General features: G+C 38.7%; 1 protein-coding gene across 1 annotated transcript in view; it reads left to right on the top strand.

Moving 5' to 3' along the window:
- HMCN1 (hemicentin 1) overlaps positions 1-20,844 on the top strand; it is a 203,021-nt gene that overhangs the window by 18,237 nt on the left and 163,940 nt on the right. The window contains exons 2-4 of the mRNA XM_075509138.1: positions 14,184-14,254; positions 19,236-19,394; positions 19,834-19,956. Of these exons, the coding sequence (XP_075365253.1) occupies positions 14,184-14,254; positions 19,236-19,394; positions 19,834-19,956 (353 nt within the window). The remainder of the gene's footprint in view (positions 1-14,183; positions 14,255-19,235; positions 19,395-19,833; positions 19,957-20,844) is intronic.

Raw genomic sequence — 20,844 nt, 5'->3', positions numbered from 1 at the left:
TAAGTCTTGCTGCCTATGAAGGACATCAGGCATGAGATTGGCACTTGGGGGTGTGCCAGAGAGACCTTGCAGCAGGAGCACTAAGCAGCCCACACCAGAACAAAGAGAGAATCCAATCTATAAGGGCAAGATTAATCTATTTTAAGACTGGCTTCAGCTAGAAGAATATATTCTGTCTGAGATGTATATCTAGTGCTCTTGTTCTTTAAAGAAAGATGAGTGGCATGTGTTGTGTGACAATTTGGGCCACTGAAGTTATTGGTTCATACAGTCTATTGAAAGTTATTCTTTTTCCTATTTTTAATGGTGTAGAGGTTTTGGATGAGTTTTATTTTTTAGCACAATTGTAGTCAATTAAATGGAGTCAATTAAAATTCAGTATTATACAGCTAGGTATTCAGTATTGTACAGCTATATGGGAAGATTCGGATGTGAGAAGTACACTAGAGCTGGTGGAAGGCCGAGGCATACATAAAGCTGATAAAGGGGATTCATACTGGAATGTGGAACATCTAATCAAGAATTATTGTCCTTGGGAGTGAAACACATCCTGAAGAAAGATGTGAGCTGAGTAAGATGTTGTTGCAACAATCTGACCTCATTAGTAGAAGTGTGATAAGAAGCGCCCTTACATGAACTATTCTCATTATAATACTAAAAACCACACCCCTTGAGCCGGAGACCCCGGCCCAAGTAGAGACCCCTCATCTCTGAGCATGCATGCAACATAAAAGTAGTACGGTAGCTTTAAGAGTAAGGTACGGAAAAGTAGACCAATAAGAAACTGTTTCATGTAATCACTTATGCATATGTATAACTAAACGGTATAAATATCAAACCTGTTCGAACGATTGGTGTGCTAGCTTTGTGGAGTTACCACCTACTACCTGGTCTCGTGCAAAACTTGGAATAAACTGATATCTCAGCTCTGTGTGTGATATTGGGTGTTGCACACCGGGTAACAAACTCTGTTTGTAGACAACACTACTGGAATCTTATCAAGCTCTCATAATTTTAAAAATTGTTCCATATTATATGCTAAGCCACTTGACTTTGCCCTGAAGAGGCTGAGGAGTGCTCACTTGCAAACTCTAATAAGACAGTAGTAGTGAACTACTTGAAGGTAGACATTGCCATAGTAACATCTAGAACAACTGCTGCTGTTTAGTAAATGAATGTCTTAAGCTTTAATGATATTAGAAGACTAGATGTGTTGTGTCAGTCTGACAAAAGAATATGAGAGATGAGAAGCCCATGGGAAATGTGAAATAAACACCACAACTATGCCCCTACCCATTCAATTCTTTGCTAGTTCATATGGGTGGGAAACTTGGATAACAGGGCAGGTGAAAACACCATCAATTGAGAGCAAACCTCAGCTGATGCAGATTAGCCTGTGAGCCCCTTTATTTCTCCTCAATAGCAATGGTGAGTGACAAAAATCTCGGATTGCACTAAAAGCACACTTTCAGTGTTCACCGGTGGCATCCTCAGTTAATGTACTTGGCTGCCAGCTGCAGCAACAAAGAAATTAGCACCCACCTTTCACCTATCTTGACTCTGGCAGAGGAGTGGTTACCACTTAAATATCCCAATGTGGATTGTCAGAATGGATTTCAAAGCACCTGCATGTTCAGAGAGTGAGTGTTTTTCAGGTTCTGCATTGTGTCTGGAAGAAAATATGCTTTTGATTGACCTACATAAACAGTACAAGTCAGGTTGTAGCATTGATTTTTGGAGCTTGATGGCTTCAAGGCCACAGATCCAAATTCTCCAAAGAAGAAAGCTTTGTGCTCTGTGTTGTATAAACAGGCTGAACAATTTATTGAAAACAATAATCATGGTAAATGCTTCCTTTTAAAAAATTTAATAATTCTTTAAGAGTAACTTTGGTTATTATTTAGCGATTCATTATTTTATTTCCATGTGAGTTCCATGTTTTTCCAGTAGTCAGCTGAGTACATCCCAGTCCTGTTGGAGTAGGCCAGACAGAAGGTGGAATTGGAAAATACAGGGATCAAGGCAAATGAGTTAGTCTAAGCTAACTTCTGTCTAAATATAAATAGACAGAAAATAGGCATTATTTCAAACAAATTTTAAAAGATGAGCAAACAGAAAACAAAGTTTCTGCATAATGTATTCCTGTTTAACCAATTTAAGTTATGCTCATGTGAAATGAAGACGACTATTTTGTTTAGGGTAAAAAAAGTTAATGTTCTCATCTCTTTTCCTCCTCCCTCCTGACATCTGCTTTTTGAATTAGTTTGGAGCCTGCTTGCATTTTTACACTAGTAAAACTCAGTGGAATTTTATAATCCACAGATAATGTTTAATGTTGCCCTCTCTTCTACAGCTTCCTAAAAACTACTGAATACTCAAACCTGCATCAAGAGCAGAAATATTCTCATTTTCCTTTTTCTTCTACCAAAGCCATGAAACAGCTTTCCTATAGCCATTAACCTCCTGTTCTGTTCAGGCATCCCACCGCACATTTGGATCTGTGATGTCATGTTCCCTGTGGTCAGTGCCAGGGCAATGAGCCCTTGCAAAGGGGTGATAGAAATCTGCACAGAATGTGGTTCTGCTCCTGCTGACGCTGCTACCCACAGCCAATTGCATTGAACTGTGGTGTGCAGATAAGAGTGGGTAAATCTGGATGGATTTGTAGCTACCCAGTTAAGCTCACATGAATCTTGCTGTAATGAGCTGCCTAGAGTTATTGCTTGCGTAGAAGAGTTGGCAAAAAGGCAGTCTATTTGTAAGTGAGCTGCCAGTGAAAAGGAAACAAATGCCACTTCTGGGACTTACAGATGGCATCTCAGTACTACTGCAGGTCAAGTGGCAGGGCCAGTCCCTGTAAACTAGATGTATCTCTGTTATTTTTGTGAGCTGTGCTTTGTGGCCTTAAAATTATTTTCTTGTAAAACACTTCTGGTGGCTTAATTCTGAGTTTATCCTGAGCCAAACCTGCAGGTTTGGCTGCCTCCTTGAGTTGGTAGCTGCTTACACAGGGAGTGAAGACATTGCACTGTAGTACTGCTCGTGGTTAGCAAAGGCTCTTGCTTTACCTGCTCAGAGGGTGGGAAGGGGTAACAGGTAAAGCTGAGAGTCTGTTTTTTTGGTGGGGTGGTTTTTTTTTTTTTTTTTTAGTGGAGTCCAAACATTGATAGTCTATTCAGCTTTAATCCATACAATTTAGGAAATCTTTGTGTTTGTATCTTTTCTGTGGAGAGACCAGCAATGTCCTTCAGCCTATTAAGGGCAGCATCATCTACTTTGAAAAACTTATCATGCCCAAGAGATTTTAGGTAGAGTCTGAAGGATGAAGAAGAAAGTGACTGATGCACTTTTAGGATGCTGACTCCTGAGTGGAGCTAACTCGCACTGAGATGGCTCACTAGCTGCTGCCTCCAGTTCCTTCTGTGACATGCTCTGCATGCATGGCTGAGCTGTTGGTGATCAAACCCCAGAGCTGCTGTTTCACAGCTGGAGAAGAAAACTGAAATTGGTGCTTTCTGAACAAGTGCATGACTCTCTTCCAGCTTTGATTCTCTTCTAGTCTTTTTTCAGTTGATTTTTAAAATTATGTTGTTATATTATAAGGTGTTTTGCTGGCTGTCAGATCTCAAATTTATACACCAAATGACTGTCAGCAGAAATGATGCTTAGACATGAATTGGGGGATTGTTTATGTACATGGAGCTTACACAGGGTCAGTGAATTTGCAGATTCTCTTTCCAAAGTGATAAGTAAACATGTCTGGCTTGCAGCCAAATCCTTGGCAGCACAGTCAGAATCAGAGGCTTCTGCACAATGGGATTTATTTAACAAATATTTTCGGAGATTAATTGTGTGACTACTGTGGGGACAAGTTCTGGTTTTTGAGGCTCCCAGCTTCAAAGGATGAAGTAAGTCTAAAGCTACAGAGGGAGGAGAACAACATTTTGTTACTTCCCTTGTGGTTGTTAAATGAGTCCCAGCAGCTAAACTTATGGGGACTGCAGTGTGCCAGTTAGGAGAGTTGACTATGCGGCTGGTCCTCCTCCATACAGCCTGCACCACTGCCACGGAGGCCTTTGCAGGCTGCTGTTCCAGGGTGAGAGCTGGGAAGAACCAGAAGCCACACCACAAGGCATTTTCACTGGTTTGGACCACAGAAAGGAAGGAGACATGTAATACCGTTGTTACCACCAAGCTATTGTGGCAGCCTTGGAGAAACTCCTCAGCCAGCTGTGTGACTCTTTTTCCCCTCTCCTTGGGGTTGTGGTGGCCATTCGAGTTTCTCAGGCATGGTTCACTATATTTCTGCAATAAGTTTATCCCTTACTGAATGATTTCTGATGCTTAAAAATGTTTTTGTTTGTGCCTTTTAGAAAATTACACAATTACAAATGATACAGGCAAAAGTTAAGAGATGGGAGAGAGCTGCTTCCAGCTGACTCGCCAGTTACCAAAGTAAACAGTGCTCTAATGAAGGTTTTGAGAGGCTTATCTGGCCATGAAAAACTTGCTATATATTTCTTTTTAAATTGACATTTAAATCCAAACCACATTTTTTTACAAATAGAACTAAAATGTTTCAGTATCCTCTTCTGCCCAGATTGGCTCTGTCAGATAAGCAATTTTGCAGTCATGTTTTCTGCAGCTTTTTCCCATCACTTTCTTATGCAATAGAATCTTACAACAGCCCAGGTTGGAAAGGACCTTGAAAGATCATCTAGTCCAACCTATCAAACAGAGCCTCACCAGGAGTAAGAAAAGTGTCTGTTAAGTAGAAATAGAAAACGAACTATTTACAAAGTCTTCACTGTTAATGATAATAACAGATTTTTAAAAGGACCAAAAATTTCACTTTAACCTGGTACACTGGTAACTGACCTTCTTCTAACATCTTTAAGGAGACACTTTAACTTAACAAATCAATTGACGCTTCTTTATTCACAGCGGTATATGAGGCAACATTGAACCATTGTTAGAGCCCTGGGGGTAATATTCATAACTTGATATTGTCAGAGTGAGTAATCAGTGTATACAGACAATGTTATCTGCCGTAAAACTCCATGTTCTGTCAGATGGATATGGATTTGTTTTGTGAAGTGGACATTTATTTAGAATGATGCATGGGGATTTGAATTTACAGTTATAATGGCTAAAAGGAAATGGTTTGGGTTTCTAATGGTTTTACACTGGTAATCCTTTAGCAAGTCATTTTATAGTGTAATACTTGGAGGGGAGCTGGGGCCTGTTCTAATTGAAATCAATAAAAACCTCTGTCATTGACTTAAAAAGAAAGCAGATGCATTTTTAATACTAAAAAGAAAACTTTTGGTACAGAGTAAGCTCATATGCAGAATACTAGTTTTTGTACTGACTGTGCCACAACTTCTTTCCCAGCAGATGGTCTCAGATTACTTTATTTTTTGTTATGCTTGGAAATCTCCATTCTCAAAGGATAGCAACTGGATACCTCATAAAGCATTTTATAGTATTGAAATGATGTTCATGTGCATGTATATATGTATACATGCACACACAAGAAGTCATCTCATAGAAGCTTGTTTTATTCTAGACTTTTCTAAAATAAATCTTTTTTTTTCTTCTTTGTGTTCTTTTGAGTGACAGGTGGCTTGGTATGAAAACTAAGGAAAATTTATTTACTTGTGTTTTAATTATCCAAGTGTAGGTAGGTCTGTGGTTAGAGTCTCATTATTATCTTTTCTCTTTGTTTAGGGCTAATTGACTAATTATGTGGTTTGCTGATAATTTTCAGAGCAAAATTTATTTAAATAACTTCTCAAGGATTGTGTCTGGCATCTGAAGGAATTTTAGGTCAGTCTTTACTTTTTTGTGTTTCTCTTATCCTTCTACAGAGGCAAAACCCCTAAAACTTGCCACACTATGTATAAGCTTTGTATCTAATGCTTGTACTGTTCTGTTTTGTTCCAGGTCACTTAACTCCCTCTTGTCAAAGAAACTTTAACAGACCCATTTAAATATGATACACTACATTCCATCTATGATTTTTTTAATTTTTTTTAAATTATCTTTTACCATGTGAGGGCATTACAAGAACAGCATAGGACTAAGCTGATAACTTATTCTGGGAAGTCCTTGTTTCCATGGTCTCTTGACAGTTTTAAGCACCAACTGATTAGTGCTGTGGTCTCCATAAAGCTTGTTAGGAGAATGGCTCCTTCAAGAAAACATTGACTCCTGGTTTATTACTAATTGGGTAGTAATTACACACATTAAGTACTGTTCCTGACTTGGGATATCACTATCCGCTACATAGCGTGAATGTATTGTATTTATCATCATCATGGACTGAGCAGTACTGGGTTGTCCTGGTCTCAGGATGCTCAAGTTGCCGTTGGTAACTTTATTTGCTTACATAGTCTGTTTTTATGTAGATGTGGGTGCTGAGTGCATTAGTAATTTCATATCCTTCATGAAAGCAATGTGGCTGCAGTTTCAGCAAGAAAGTGCCAGTTGCTTTTTTAGTTTTGATTATGTCTCATGATCAAAAAACTGACTTGGCTTGAGTAAGGTAGCCCTCTCCAAGGATCTTCTGAGTCTCTCTGAAGGAAGTAATCTGTGAATATAATCTTCCAAGCAGCAGAAGCTTTTAATTAGACTTTGTAATTTGATTCGTCTATTCTGGAAAAATAAAAGAATCTGTGATAGCTTTTTTTTTTTTTTTTTTTTGCCAGTTGGTCTTTGGACCCCTTCTATGGTGAGATACATTTGGGACACGGTGGGAACCAGAGTTCAGTGAAGAAAGAGAAGGAGCCTTATGGGCAAGCTTGCGGTAACCTGCAGTGCCAAGAGGCTCCCGATGGTGGAGCTCAGCTATTCCCAGCTGGCAGCAGCACAGCCAGCGGTGTGGGCAGCAGCTCAAAATGAATCTTTGCTAGATGTTGCAGTAAATAAGTTCATCTTGTAATGCAATACCAAGTATAAACTTTGTATTAAAAATTGAATTTTAAATAGTATTTTATTTGACTTCAACATGTTAAGGTTATTAATTGCAAAACAGCACTGTAAAATTTGTAGTTACATTCATTCCTGCCCTATTCTTTAGTGTAAGTTCTTTATCCAGCACTGTTACAAGTGTTGAAGGAGTATTGCCAAAATACACAGACCAAGAGATGAGACAGAAATAGACCTGGACTGAACTGGAGTTCAGTCTGGAGAAAGAATTTAAAGAGCATTATGAACTGGATTTTACTCAGTTCAGATTGTTGTTAACAAGGGGAAATAAACAAAACCAGAAAGTAATCTGATGGCCTTTTCAGATGTTCAGTGTGAGCTAACAGCACGGGCCAGCTTCAGGAACTGATTGTTGCTCCCATGCTGTACAGTAAGGAAGCTGTGCTTGTAGTTCTTATCAGCTGTTTATTCTTTACTGCATACTGAGGGAAGCAAATTAGTCAGACAAAGCTTGCATGCTGTATAGTGTCAACAAATGCATTTTTTTTTTCTTGTGTCTGCTGGTGCTTTGGCTTGTTAGAAGAGAAAAGAAGCATTATGAACTTCTTTACTTTTGGCAGTACTGGACTGACAAGCATAAAACCGAAATCCTCTGTGCACAGAACAGATGCATTAGAGCATGGGCAGCAGTTCTGTACGTACTTCATTCACTGGGATGGCTCAAGGCTTGAATGTGGGGGACCACCTAGTTGTAAGAGACTCACAATCTCCATCGGTCTTTCAGTCCTTTGGCCTCTCTTAGGGGGGCTGTCAGCTGAGTTGCCAGCTGTGACTCTGTTTTCTGTGATTTGGGCAATTATCCATTGAGAGCTGGCTAGAGGCAGCAAGTCATTTCAGAAATGATGGCTCCTGGCCCCCTTATGAGAACAGACCTCCAGGGCTGTTCAAAGAACCAAGGGAAGGAAGGAGGAAGGTGGCTCTCCTGCAGATGCCAAGATTCTGTATGTCCGTTTGTCCCCAGAAAGGAAAAAAAACTTGCATCGTGTTGATCTTTTAACATCTGGGACATTTAATAGCCACTGGCGTTACTTTTACATTTTAACCACATGGAGTCAAGTTTTCTGGTCTCTTTGCCTCTTATTTGTGCACCAGCAATAGACAAAATCTTCTGACCTACTTGTGGAACCAGAGGGGATGTTCAAGTAAATTATTTTCTCAGAACAAAAATCAACCTGTAGACTTAGTTAATTCAGGCTTGCTTTTTCTTATTGCCAGCCTGAGGGAGCAGATTTTCTATCAGTGGTTCCACAGTGAGTGTGATGTAGTACCACCCATGCTAGGGGCTTGAGAGGCTCTAAGGCTGTTTTGTGCATCACCCATTTAAGAGAGAATTTGTAGCAAACCTAGATTTATTTTAAAGGTCTCTGGGTAGAAGAGGTTACTCTGCACATTCTCTGGTTTATGACTGTAGTTCTTAGAAGGAGGAGTTAACAGTGTGCTTAGACAACTGTACTTGAGGCTCATAAGCTAAACTTAGTGCTGGTTGCAGTAGACAAAAGATGATAATATTGGATTTTATCCACTGTAGGTCTCCAAGCTAGCTTTTCTTCTCTAAGAAATGTAAACATATATAATGCCCTTTTTCTACCATTGTTATTTTCCTTTTAAAAAGAGAGGCACAGGCCCATAAATGTTATAACAATGGGAAATAATACAAATATGTCACTTACTAAGGCACACTTTTAGTAAAACTCCTGTTAAATTTTTGGTCTCTAAGTTTCATCCAGGCTTTGGCCACTGCCCTGAGATGACAGGTGAAGAATTCGATGTACAAGGGTGATGACCATGGCCATCTGTGAGGATGGAGCTTCATAATGCTCCTCTAATGCTATGTTAGGCACCTTAGCAGTGCTCTGCAGTTTGCATGGACTGTTTGAATAGCCAGCTAAAGAAAAACTCCATGTGCAGTCTGACTCCTTCCAGTCAGTTGTCTGCTTAAGCTGAAGTTTGCATATTAAAGATCATAGTCATAAGTCATGCGGCTGGAAAACTATTTAAAAAAAAAAAAAGTGACTGCATTAAGGAAACATGTGAGCTTGCTGGGTTTGTTTGGCTTTTTTCTGTCTGGTTAAGAATCTGGTAAAAGTTGCTCACTGCAATTCTTGGGCTCTTTAAAAAACGAATTATACCCAGGTTAGAGTCTGAAAGCTAAAAGCAACCAAGTCACAAGGGAATATCATTTAGGAAGAAACTTTAAATAGCTTATTACATGTTCTAGTGCTAAGCATCTTGGCTTACTCCAGTGCTCCCTGAGTCCATTGGGAGGGTCTTTCCAGTGGGGTGTGTGTTAGCCTTGGGGGACTCGTGATTGTAGGCAGCATCTCCAAAGATGCTTGTGCTTCTGGAAAGATTCAGCAAGGTATTTATCCACACAGCTCCCATCATCTTTAATGGGAGTTGAGGGTGTCCTTCACTTCAGAGCATGAAGCAGAAGGCTGTAAGTTTGGGGTTTTTTTCTAGGTGGTGGTTAGCAGTACTTATCTAGCTTGTATTTTCAGAATCTGCTACTTGGGTTTAGTAGTCTACTACAGAAATTTGTAATCAGTTAGAAATGGAGCAGCATTTTAATTGCAGTAATGGGTAAAACAATGATTCTTCTGATTTTGTGTGTGTTTGTCAGCTGTTTGAGGAATAAAATGTTCAGTATAATTTGAGATGGCAATTAAAAGTTTTTCTTTTATTTAGTTGCACCTGTGACATCAGTTGGAAAGGACAAGAGAACACTGTGAAACATTTCTGATGGCAGCTCATAAGTGATCTGTAGTGGGGTGAAGTCCTGAACACCACAGTGGTTACATCAGATTTTGTGATTTCAGTTTAGTAAGTCCAGGCTTTGCTCAGTAATGTGCAGCCATTCCTTTAAAACATTTCCTTTCCTATGTTATTGGTTTTATGTGTGTGTGCAATACTAAGTCTTGGATCACCAAGTCAGTTTGAAAGAACTGACATTTACGTTGTACTTTTAAGACAAGAGAGTTTAGTTGTTGCCTAAGAAAGGCACACTGTCTTGCTGTATCTGTATTGGGTTTTTCACCGTTCTCACAATCACTTCTAGAGGACTGGAGACAGCTTTGGAGTAGAATCATAGAATGGTTTGGGTTGGAAGGGGCCTTTAAAGGTCATCTAGTCCAACCCCCCCTGCAGTGTGCAGGGCCATCTTCAACTAGATCACGTTGCTCAGAGCCCTGTCCAACCTGACCTTGAATGTTTCCAGGGATGGGGCATCTACCACCTCTCTGGGCAACCTGTTCCAGTGTTTCACCACCCTCGGAGACCTCCATAACAAACTAGTCTCAAATGTTCCAATATCGGTGCCTAAAAACAGATTCATAGTTCAGCATCAGAACGGACATATTCTGTTAGAATATTTCATGTGTTGATCTTTGCCTAAAGAACTAATGAAATTAAAAAAAAAAAGTTTTTTCTTCTGCTTTACTTGGCTTTTTTGGAGGATCTAGTTTCCGAGTAAATATTCTGTATTTAGAATGATACATTTGTAACTATGCTTGATTTGAGGAATGCCCAACTTGTGTGCTTGACTTCTGCATGCAGTTATTGAGACTTTGGGCAATTTTTGATGTGGATAAATGTGCAATTAGTTGACTGGCTATATGTGTACCATTAAAGATGCACAAAAGAACAAAGGTGTCCCTTCGCTGCTTTTCTCAGACACCAAAAACTATTTTGAGTACTGAAACACTGGTCTTTTTCTTTTTACAATATTTACTATTTTCTTTTAACTTGACTGTATGCTTTTTTGATGTCTTACCTTAGTTTAATGCCACAAAGCTTTTCAGCTGTTTAGATGAAAGCTCTTATACAAGGTGAACTTGTACAGTGTACTACTGTAAAACTGTTAAATTCTTAAAGTTTCTTCAGAAACTCTGCCTGAACTCATGCGTCACAGTTAACATCTTCAAAGTGCTAAGAACAATTCTCCATCGTGATCTATATAATTCTTTAACACTGCTGTAGTTTAGCACTGCGCAGGCATTGGTGTCTCAGACCTGCCTCTGTGCGTTCGTTCTACAGAGCCAGGTCCAGATTGATGACTGCAACTTGATTTAGACCTTACTATTTTTGAGGTTCTTACTGTATCAGTAATTTAACCTTCTATAAGAATTTTTTGTGGTGCTTTGTGAGAGAACTTGCCATTCTTTCCCAAAGTCTTTTTTGGAAATAGTTCCTAGCTGGCAAGTAAACTTAAAGCACTTCTGGTAATGTCTTCTCACTTTTACCTATTCTGAATGCTTTGAAGGCCTGCGTTTATCTGACACTGATGAAACAGTCTTGCTTGGGTTGCACTTTGAGGTGGCAGAATGAGGATAAAAGAAAACGAACTTGGTGAAGGATATTTCAGTTTTTTTGGCAAGCAGGTCGCGTAAGCTGGTGGCATGACAGCATGTGAAAGACAGTAGATGCTGGGTTTTTGGTACAAGTTGGTGAGCATTCACATGGTGAGAATCAGTCACATTGCCATTTAGACCTAGAATGATGGGCTTGTAAGCTATGTGTGAAGAGTACCCAATAACCCTCATAGAACTGAGAGAAGATCAGATCATGCAGATGGGGGAAGCAATGCCAGCCCAGAGTTGGGTGGTTGTTACCATTCCAGATGCCTTCTGTATCAGTAATTGATTAGTTTAGTGTTGGCAAACTGACTGTAGCTGTAGGTTTACATGAAGTACTAGCATCATTGCTTACAATTGGAAGCATTCCTGATGTCACTCAGATAAGAGCTAATGTAGAGAGACATGGTTGCTGTCTTACAATGGGAGTGTCAGTGTCATTCCTGTTGCCTTGTTGGGCTCATGTTGTCCCTTAGAGGAGATCATTACTACTGAAGATGTGAATGATCCTGAAGATGTGAATGATCCTAATCACTCCTTTTTGGGGCCTTGCTTGACCTCAGGGGAAGCTGATGAACTCTGGCCTTGTTTGCGGAATTGGCTAGGGAGATCCGCCCTCTGTACGGCTCCTGTGAAGTTCTCGGTTCTGTCCTGACAGTAGATAACTCTCTACTTGATGCTGACTAGGCTGTGCTCCCTTTCTAACCTCTAATCTAGGTGCCGTTTTGAAGATCTGCTCTTTACTGAGCTCACACCAGAGGGTGGTCAGAGCCTTGGCATGATCCTGTGGCATGCTGGCGAGGGCTTGGGCTTGGCATCCACACGCACTGCTGGAGTGAGCCCTTGCTGTCTGCGGAGAAACAAGGCGAAATTCTTGTCTGATCTAAACTGGATGTGCTGTTTTAGCTTAGCTGAAGTAATGTTGCTTTTCAGATCTTTATTTTATAGGGAAAGAAAGGTTTTCCAAAGGATTTACTGCTCTAGAATTGAAAAATGTAATCCCTCAACTGGTGGGGAATAATGGAGCTAGTGGTTTTACTATATGTAAAAACCCCATCCTATTACACGCTTTAGAACAATGGTTGGCAGGGGATAGATTTGAAGCAAAACAATTTGGACATAGCTTTATTACAGGCATTTGCTTTAAAGAATACCCAAAGGAGGATGGTACCAAGTGGAGTGGTAGGAGTGGGAGCATGGCAAGATGAAGTATGTGGGGGAATGGTGAGTCCTTATAATGGCTCTTTTGATGATAGTGTAGCATTTTAGTAAATAACATTCACAGATAACTGGCTCAAATCAAAGCCATAAAAAAACCCCCAAACCTTAAGATAGTTTAATAATCTAGGAAAGGTTTTGTGTGATCTCTAGGGTGACTTTCAGACAAATTAAAACCTGCGCTTAGCAAAAGGCACTCATAAATAGAGCCCCCCAAGCAAATGTGTGTGGGATTACAGTATACTTTAGTGATGGCTGTTGTTGAAACTCCAGTGAAATAAAACTTTGGACTGTTTAAGAAAGAAAAATGTCTAGATTATATGGAAGATAAGTACATATTAACTTTTATAGAGCTTGGAAAGTGCTGTATGGTCTGCTGAGGCAGGACTTCCATGTAAGCTACAGCTGTATTAAACTGGCACCACTGCAGTTTCATGCTTTTCTTTCACCCTGACTGCATAACTGTACTCCATTTTGTATGTTGGTACTCAGCTGATCTCTTTGAGTGGTTTGGGGCACTAAACTAGTAGATATCTACTAACTTTTTTTCTTTTTGTGTCTGTCTATTTATTTATTTATTTTTGGCTTAGCACCCTGAACCAGCTTGCTCAGCTAGATGAATGCCATTACTGGCACAAGGACAGGGTAGGAATGATGGCCCAGGACAGGGAAAGAAGGACAGGGAAAGAATGAAGTGCACAAGTGCTAAGACAGATTAAGGTAAAACTGTCAGGAAATCATAGCCATAGGAAAACAGCTGGTTAGTCACATTTGATACCAATTAGGAAGGCAATTGTTAAAGGAGTAGAGGGAGGCTTGTGGTACAGCTAGTGTGATTGGGAAATGCTCAATGTGCTGCTGTTACTCACACTCCTCAGTCCACAGCCCAGTCAACTTCAATTTGATGTCCTACTGTTTATCAATATACAAAGACGTGGCAAACACCATGAATAAAGTTGATTCTGCTTTAGTTCTTTCCGGCAACTGCTGCTAGATAAGCTGAGGTTGGGCATTAGGCTCACACCGGGCTTTTCCAGCTAGAGGGTACGTATTCTTTCAGGCGTGGTGGGGCGTGATGGTGGTTTTTGTTTGGTGGGGTTTTTTGGTGTTTTGTTTGTTTGGTTTTGTGTTTTGGTTTGTGTGGGTGTTTTTTTTTTTTTTTTTTTTTTTTTTTTACATTGGTCAGTGAAGCTGGTATGTGTATTCTGTTCAGAGAGAGGCCTCTCCTTCACGATTCCCTATACAACTGTTTCTGGAAAAATACATTATTTTTTTGGTGCAGCCACATTTGTTTTGGGGATTTTTGTTCCTTTCTGATTACTAAGAGCAATTAAATGATTGGTCAAAATCAAATGTGAAAGAAACACAACACAGAATGCTTTATGTGCCTATAAATGTTTAAGACACCTAGAAGTTGGTAGTACTGGAATGATATTAGAGTTACTAGATTTGGAATAATAGATTTCAGTGCTGGGTATATAATTCTCAATTATTCCTTTCTGTTACATGCTTTTAGTTTGCTTTTTACTAGCAGACTTTTACAAATCTGAAATGGTTAGCTCTTCACTTGATGTTGTCTTTTGATAACTGTGTTTTCCTCATATTTTCCAATTTTTTTCACCCTAGAAATTGGTCCAGTGACGATAACCACAGATCCCAAGAAATTTCAATTTGAGCTCAGGGAACTTTATGTTCAGGTGAGTAACTTGTTCGTTCTCTATGTGGTTCTAGCAAAGGCCCCATTTCCTCCCTCTAATCTTTCCTCTTGTGTTAACCTTCCTGCTACAGTGCTTCATCAGGATGTAGGCTGTTTATCTCTGTCATTTTACCTGCACAAACTGTCATTTTCCTGTTCTCTGGTCATCTTAATTTATGATTATGATTAATTACTTTCTCTTAGTTTCCATCATTGTATGGTGGCTCAGTTCAATAACACCAGAAAGAATAGTTAGATAATGCTAACATTTATTTTGCATTTTAATTAGTCCTGCCACTTGTTCACAGACACTTTTATGAATTGTTTTACTATGTTCTGGAACTTATTTCCCATGAAAACCGTTCATTAGCTTTAATTAACTAATTTAGGTACAAAAGGACTGTAAGACCCATCAATTATTACTTGGGTGCTGCCTTCACTGCTGTGTGTTGCTTAGCACCTACTGATTCAAAGGCATCAGGTTGACTTGGGTACTCTTGTCTTATGCAAACCCTGTTGAATTGCTTCTGTAGCTGTGCTTCTGTAGCGGTGCTTAGGAGACAAGTGACAGTTTTTGAACTAGCAAGTCAGTATGTCTCCCTTGGTGGAGTTTTGCTGGGTGAGAATGAACCACAAATGGCACATGGATAGGGTGATGGAAGGAAAGAGAAGTATTGGAATGGAGTTACACTTACTGAAAGAAAATATGATCCTATTGTCTTGTCTTTTAATCAAGGAAAATGCTTCTGACCTGTGGAGAACCTTGCTGGAGTTAGTAGTGCCAGACATACTGTCCCTTAGAAACTGGCACATGGTGTAATCCCTGTAATAAAAGATTGTTTGAAAGCCAATAGTGCTAGTTCTGGAAGAATAAGTAGTTTAAAAGTTGGCAGAAAGATTGGAATTCAGAGAAAACAATAGTAAATTTTCAAGGAGGCAGAAAATGCCAGCTATTATGCTTTTCTCCTTCATAGGGAAATTTAAACTTTAAAAATTCTTCAGGTGGTTGGTTTTTTTTGTGTGGTTCCCCCCCCCCCCCCCCCCCCAAATAGCTATACTGGAAAATAATTGCAGCTATTTCTAAAAGGTATATGATTTAGATGAAGCTTTTGGGAATTTAAAACTCTTCATTTACAAGCAAGTTGTTTAAAAGTTACTGTAATGAATTTAAGATTTCTTTCTTTAATCCTGATTGATTGCATATTTCCTAATTACTTTAAAGATGTGCTCATTCAGATAATTTAAGACTTTCACTGACTTGCATTCATTCATTATATTGGTGAAGGGCCAAAATATAAATTAAAGTGATTAGAACAGGATTGATAGGTCATCTTGCAGTAGTTCTTCCAGAAAATGTGAACACTTCCTATATGTTTATTAGTATTTTTCTTAGAAAGACAGTCAAAAGATGCAAGAATAAAATATTCTGTACCTCCACAATATTCAAGGTAGGTTCATTTTTGAAAAAGGGTGTAGAGCAAATATTCTCATTAATGAACAAAGCTAAAATTAAGGTGGAGACAAATTATTTTAACAAGTCTTATGTATAAAACACACTAGATCAAAATACGCTCTCCAGGAATACTGCAAAACTTGTTCTCCCTGGACATAAGGTTAAGCCCAGCTCTTGTTTTCCAAGAAAGTTCATCTGGTCACAGAACGACTGGAGGGTCAGTATGTGACATTAGAAATGGGCTTTTGGTTGGCATTTGGTGTCAGGTGAAAATTAGTCTGTATACCTTTCACTGAAGAAACTAGGCCCTGTTCCTTTTACATTCAAAATGATAAAGGAAGTATTCATTTTGAAGCAAAATTCGTGGAGACTACCCTTTAAAATCCAAATCTCCCAACAGGTGAATCGGAGTTTCAGAGTGTTCCCGAAATAAAACTCAATAGCAACGGAGTTACTATTAAGCAGGCATCCTTTATTACAGCGCTGGGCAGCACTGGGGACCGCTCCACCATAAGTGCTCCGACAAACAAGCAAGATTGCAGAGGTTATATGTTGCAAAATCATACATATTCATAAGATTAATTTATATAAACATGAGATTTCTTGGAACTCATTAATATATGTAAATGTCTCTGATGCATGCATACTTAAGTCCTTAGGTGGTCATTAGGGATCCTCTGGTGGTCGTTGGAGGAAGTCAGTAGTCTTCATCACTCTGACTGCTGACTGAACTTCGTCTTTACACATGCTCAGTCCATCTTTGTCTTGCTCATACCTTCCTTGCATATCCAAAACCAGGTGGTTCTTGTATGGTTTCTCCTTATCAGCCCTTTTCAGGGACACAGGGCCTGAAGAATTCCTTTTTATCTATCTACATTGCAACTATCTCAGCTAACCAAGGATTTAACACAGGCAAAGCATTCTTACTCTAATGATTATTATTAGGGGGGAGAAAGACCATATGTAGGTTTCCTTCAAATAAAGAATGCTCGTTAGCAATTCTACTATCTAAGCTTCTTTACTTAAGGCCAGCAATACTGGCAAGCTAGGCTAAATTATCTGTGAAAGGGAAACTAAAAGAAAACATTGAGCAACCAAGATATTTACAAAATTTCTTTTTGTCTTTGGGGATTTTAGCTCTTTTCAATTTGACGCCTCAAGCTGATCCTGTTTTGCCCATGCTTCATCTGTAATTAACTGTGAGTCACTCTTCTGGACAGCATGACAATAACTTGTACTTGGGCAGCAGTGGCTTCTTAGTGTCTTTTTTTTTTTTAAGGGTTAGCCAGATTTTTTTGTGTATTCTCGTATTAAATACAGTTTTCACAATGGATACTAAGTTGCATAAGCAATATACTTAAATCTTGTCTATATGAAAATTTTTTTGAGGTATGTTCACATAGTTTGAGCGTTACATGATCCTATGATATAGACACTGATACACTTGCATCGAGTTATGAAAAGGCCTTATTTGAGTATTTCTCAGTGTAAAAATGACAACTTAATGAAAATAGTCTTCTGTAAGAGTTGCTGATAACACTTTTTAAATTGGATACTAAATTTATCCTTTTGTAAGTGGATACAATACCATTTAAGTAAATAGTTGTATAGATATTAATTTTAGACATAAGAAATGTGAATAGTACAGATGAGCTGAGCTAACAACCTAAATTTCTGTGTGCCTGTCCAAACTGAGCAGAAGATGAGACTTGCTGAGCTTTACTCACCTCTATCTTTCCAGAAAACTTCACAAGATAATTGTAACCATACTTAATTGCAATTTGGAGAGACAGGCAGGAAACATTTAAAGGAAAACGTTCTTTTTTTTTAATAAAGCTGATACATTTTTGTTTCATAGTTCTACCTAACTGCCTTTTGAGAATACCCCTCTTCTACATTATGAGAATAAAAATGTTCATGCTTGTTCTCAGAATAACTGTTTAGCTCAGCAGTGCTTTTCCTATTGTATGTAGAAAATAGATGCTACCATATAGAATATTACATGAGGAAATAATCTAGTAGACTTGGGGTGGGAATAGAGATTTTCTTATTCTAAGTAGGTGTCTGTAGAAATTAGCTATTATTTTGATTTGGCCTACGAATGAAAGCTTTATGTGGAAGAGTCTCTTGTTGAAGATGACATTTACATTGCAAGAGCAGGAAAGAAATAGCTTAGATATACTGATCTGTCCCATAGGATTGTATAAGCATGGCTAAGATAAGGTTCTGAAGTGTATCAAAAATGTTTTTGGAGAATTATCTCTTGAATTTCAGACAGTTTGGAGTTTATCACTCGCTTTTCCCATAAAAGTAAGAGTACATTTAGAAAGGACTGACTTAATAAAAATGGCGAAGTACCTATTCTTTAACATAGATGTGAAGTTTATTGATATTCTTGCTTTGAAATGGGATTAAAGATAATGATAGATTAAAAATTGTTACTGACAAGAACACCTCATTGAGGACAGATAGAGTTCTTAAGGACTGTGGAACTGTGGGAGGCAAGGGCTTTTCTGGCTTATGTGTCTGTGTGAATGTTTAACCTCAAAACATAATTTCTGATGGCATCTCAAGAATTAAAAATTGATGCAACAATTGCATTATCTTTTTTCTTCTTCCTTACCGGCATGTGGAGATTTGTATATAAGTATGTGTGAAGGCGTGTTTATTGTAGAAATAAGAGAAACAGCTTTTATATTTAATCTTGAAAGTGCACAGATCTGTTGCTGTTTACAGGGGCAGGTTTTACAGTTCGTATTCAGCTCTTTGGAAAGTTCTGACTTCAATATGCCAAGTTAATTTTTATGTAAGTTAGAGTGAACTTTTATTTAAACAGTATTTTCCTCTAATTCTTAATTTAGGAAGAGAAACTGATCCTTTCATATAAAGTTAAATAAAGTCATACTTGGAAGAATTCTGATTAAAGACATGGTCTGAAAAATCTCCAGCTATGCAGCTGTCTACTTAGCAACACAGGTCATGGGGAACACATCACCTGTGCCCCCTCTGCTGAGCTCCCTGCACTGGCTGCCCCGCAGTGTGAAGTCTAGGTCAAGTTCTTGCTGTTCTGGTATCTAAAGTTCCTCCTGGAGCTCAGCACTACTTGGCTGAGATCATTTCCCATCTGCGTCTATGGCCATGACCTCCTATGACTGCTGCATACTACCAGAGCAATTAAATTGTCAGCCAGCAAGGGAGCATGTGAGTATCAGAAACAGAGCTGTCGCAAGAGCTGGAGCTAAACAAAACATGGTGCTCCCAGAAAAGATAAGAACGACCAACCATTTTTAGGGCTAACCACAACCCTTCCTTTGATTCTATTTTCCCTAAGGAATTGTTACAGTTGTAGCTTGTGATCGTGTGTGTGACAGCACTCTGCAGAAACCATACGATGCTTAGGATAAAAAAAGTGAATAAATTATTAAAAGCTGAGAAAGTATCTGTCTTGAATGTCCCAAAAGAAAGTAACTTATTTGGTATGTTCTTTTTTCTTAGAAAAATGCTTTGTTTTTCTTCTAATTGTGAACAGGGTGGTGGAGACTGTCCAGAGATGAGCATCGGGGCAATAAAGATTGCTCTAGAAATTTCTCTTCCTGGTTCTTTCATCTATGTATTTACTGATGCACGATCCAAAGATTATAGACTTGCCCATGAAGTACTTCAACTCATTCAACAGAAACAATCACAGGTACAGAGGGATTTACGTTCTGAGCTGGTTTATGTATTTATGGCCCTGTTTTCTCAATATTGAAGGGTAAATTTCTTCTGTGTTGTGAATTAAATAGTGCAAGTGAACCTTCTGCCAGTATATGTATTCTTGGTCAGCTTACCAGTTATGTGGATGCTTTTCTATTGTTCTGAGATAAGTATTCTGTGAAGTACAAGTGCTGACAGATGAGTATCACTTCTAAAGTGATTCTTGTCTATTCCTTTTCTTCATTGCTTTTTCCATCAGCAGTGAGTGCAATATGGCTGTCGTTCATGCAAAGTAATATAAACCCATGCCAAGTGATACAATTATTTTGTTGTCATGCCTTTGCTATCTTTGCAATGGTTTCCTAAAGTTTGCACCATGTGCCAAATGATTTTTTTTATTATTATTATTTTTATTTTTTTTTTAAATACAGGTAGTATTTGTACTGACTGGAGATTGTGATGACAGGGATCATATCGGTTACAAGGTCTATGAAGAAATTGCCTCAACGAGTTCTGGTCAAGTTTTTCACTTGGACAAAAAACAAGTTAATGAGGTAACTTTTGCTCAAATCCTGCAATATATAGAGAAAACAAGGAGGGGCTTATACTCTAAATCTTCAAATGACGCGGTTAGGAGTGTGGGTTAGGAGGGATTAGGGGAAATTCTAAATGTTCTACTGTTGGTATGTGGACTCTGTTCTACCTTTCCCTTCATTCTTTTTCCATCTGCTATATCAGGATACAATTCTGCAACTTTTGTTTATGTTAGGGAAGTGTGAACTGCCGTATCTAAACAGAACCTCACCAACTTCCCTCTGCCTGTGCCAGAAGGCTTCCAGGAGGAGAGCCTTTAAAGTAAGGAGCAGTTCTGTGCTCTGAGTAGCCCAGTGGCTTTACTACTCTGAATGAGAGTGCAGTATCAGCTTTAAATAAGCATTTTGTTAGCAAGCAAAGGATTACTAATAAGCCTGAACAAAAATGTTCCTCCCATTATGGACAGATAGGTGTGAGCTAGCAGGTTTCCATTGTTCACAAAGTAACTGTGGTAAGTTTTTAATTGAGGTTATTGTTTCAATACTTTTGACAGCTCTGCTGACTTACTAGTAATTGTGACTGCTGACCCACAGCCATGAATGACTATTTTCTTTGAAAACTCCAGTGAGTCTTAGGCAGAAATGAAATTTCAACAGTGCATGAGAAAATAATTTGGAGAGAGATGAAATCACATGTTAGTTGTCTGGGGAGCTGGAATTGTTTAGAAATGTTGTAAACATTTTCCTTTGACTTCCTGGTATAGGCAATAACTAGATGAGGTTTTTTAGTAAAAATTTACTTTGATTTGTTCCATTTTCTTTCCTTCCTAGAATTTGGACAATGACAAATATTGGAGATACATTGCAGTTTTCTACTGTTGTAGCCTAGAAAAGCTGAAGTTCTTATTG

This window comes from Mycteria americana, chromosome 7 (genome assembly GCF_035582795.1).
Source record: "Mycteria americana isolate JAX WOST 10 ecotype Jacksonville Zoo and Gardens chromosome 7, USCA_MyAme_1.0, whole genome shotgun sequence".
NCBI lineage: Eukaryota > Metazoa > Chordata > Aves > Ciconiiformes > Ciconiidae > Mycteria > Mycteria americana.
The sequence above is the reverse complement of the archived record's forward strand: the minus strand, read 5'-3'. Positions and strand labels throughout refer to the sequence as shown.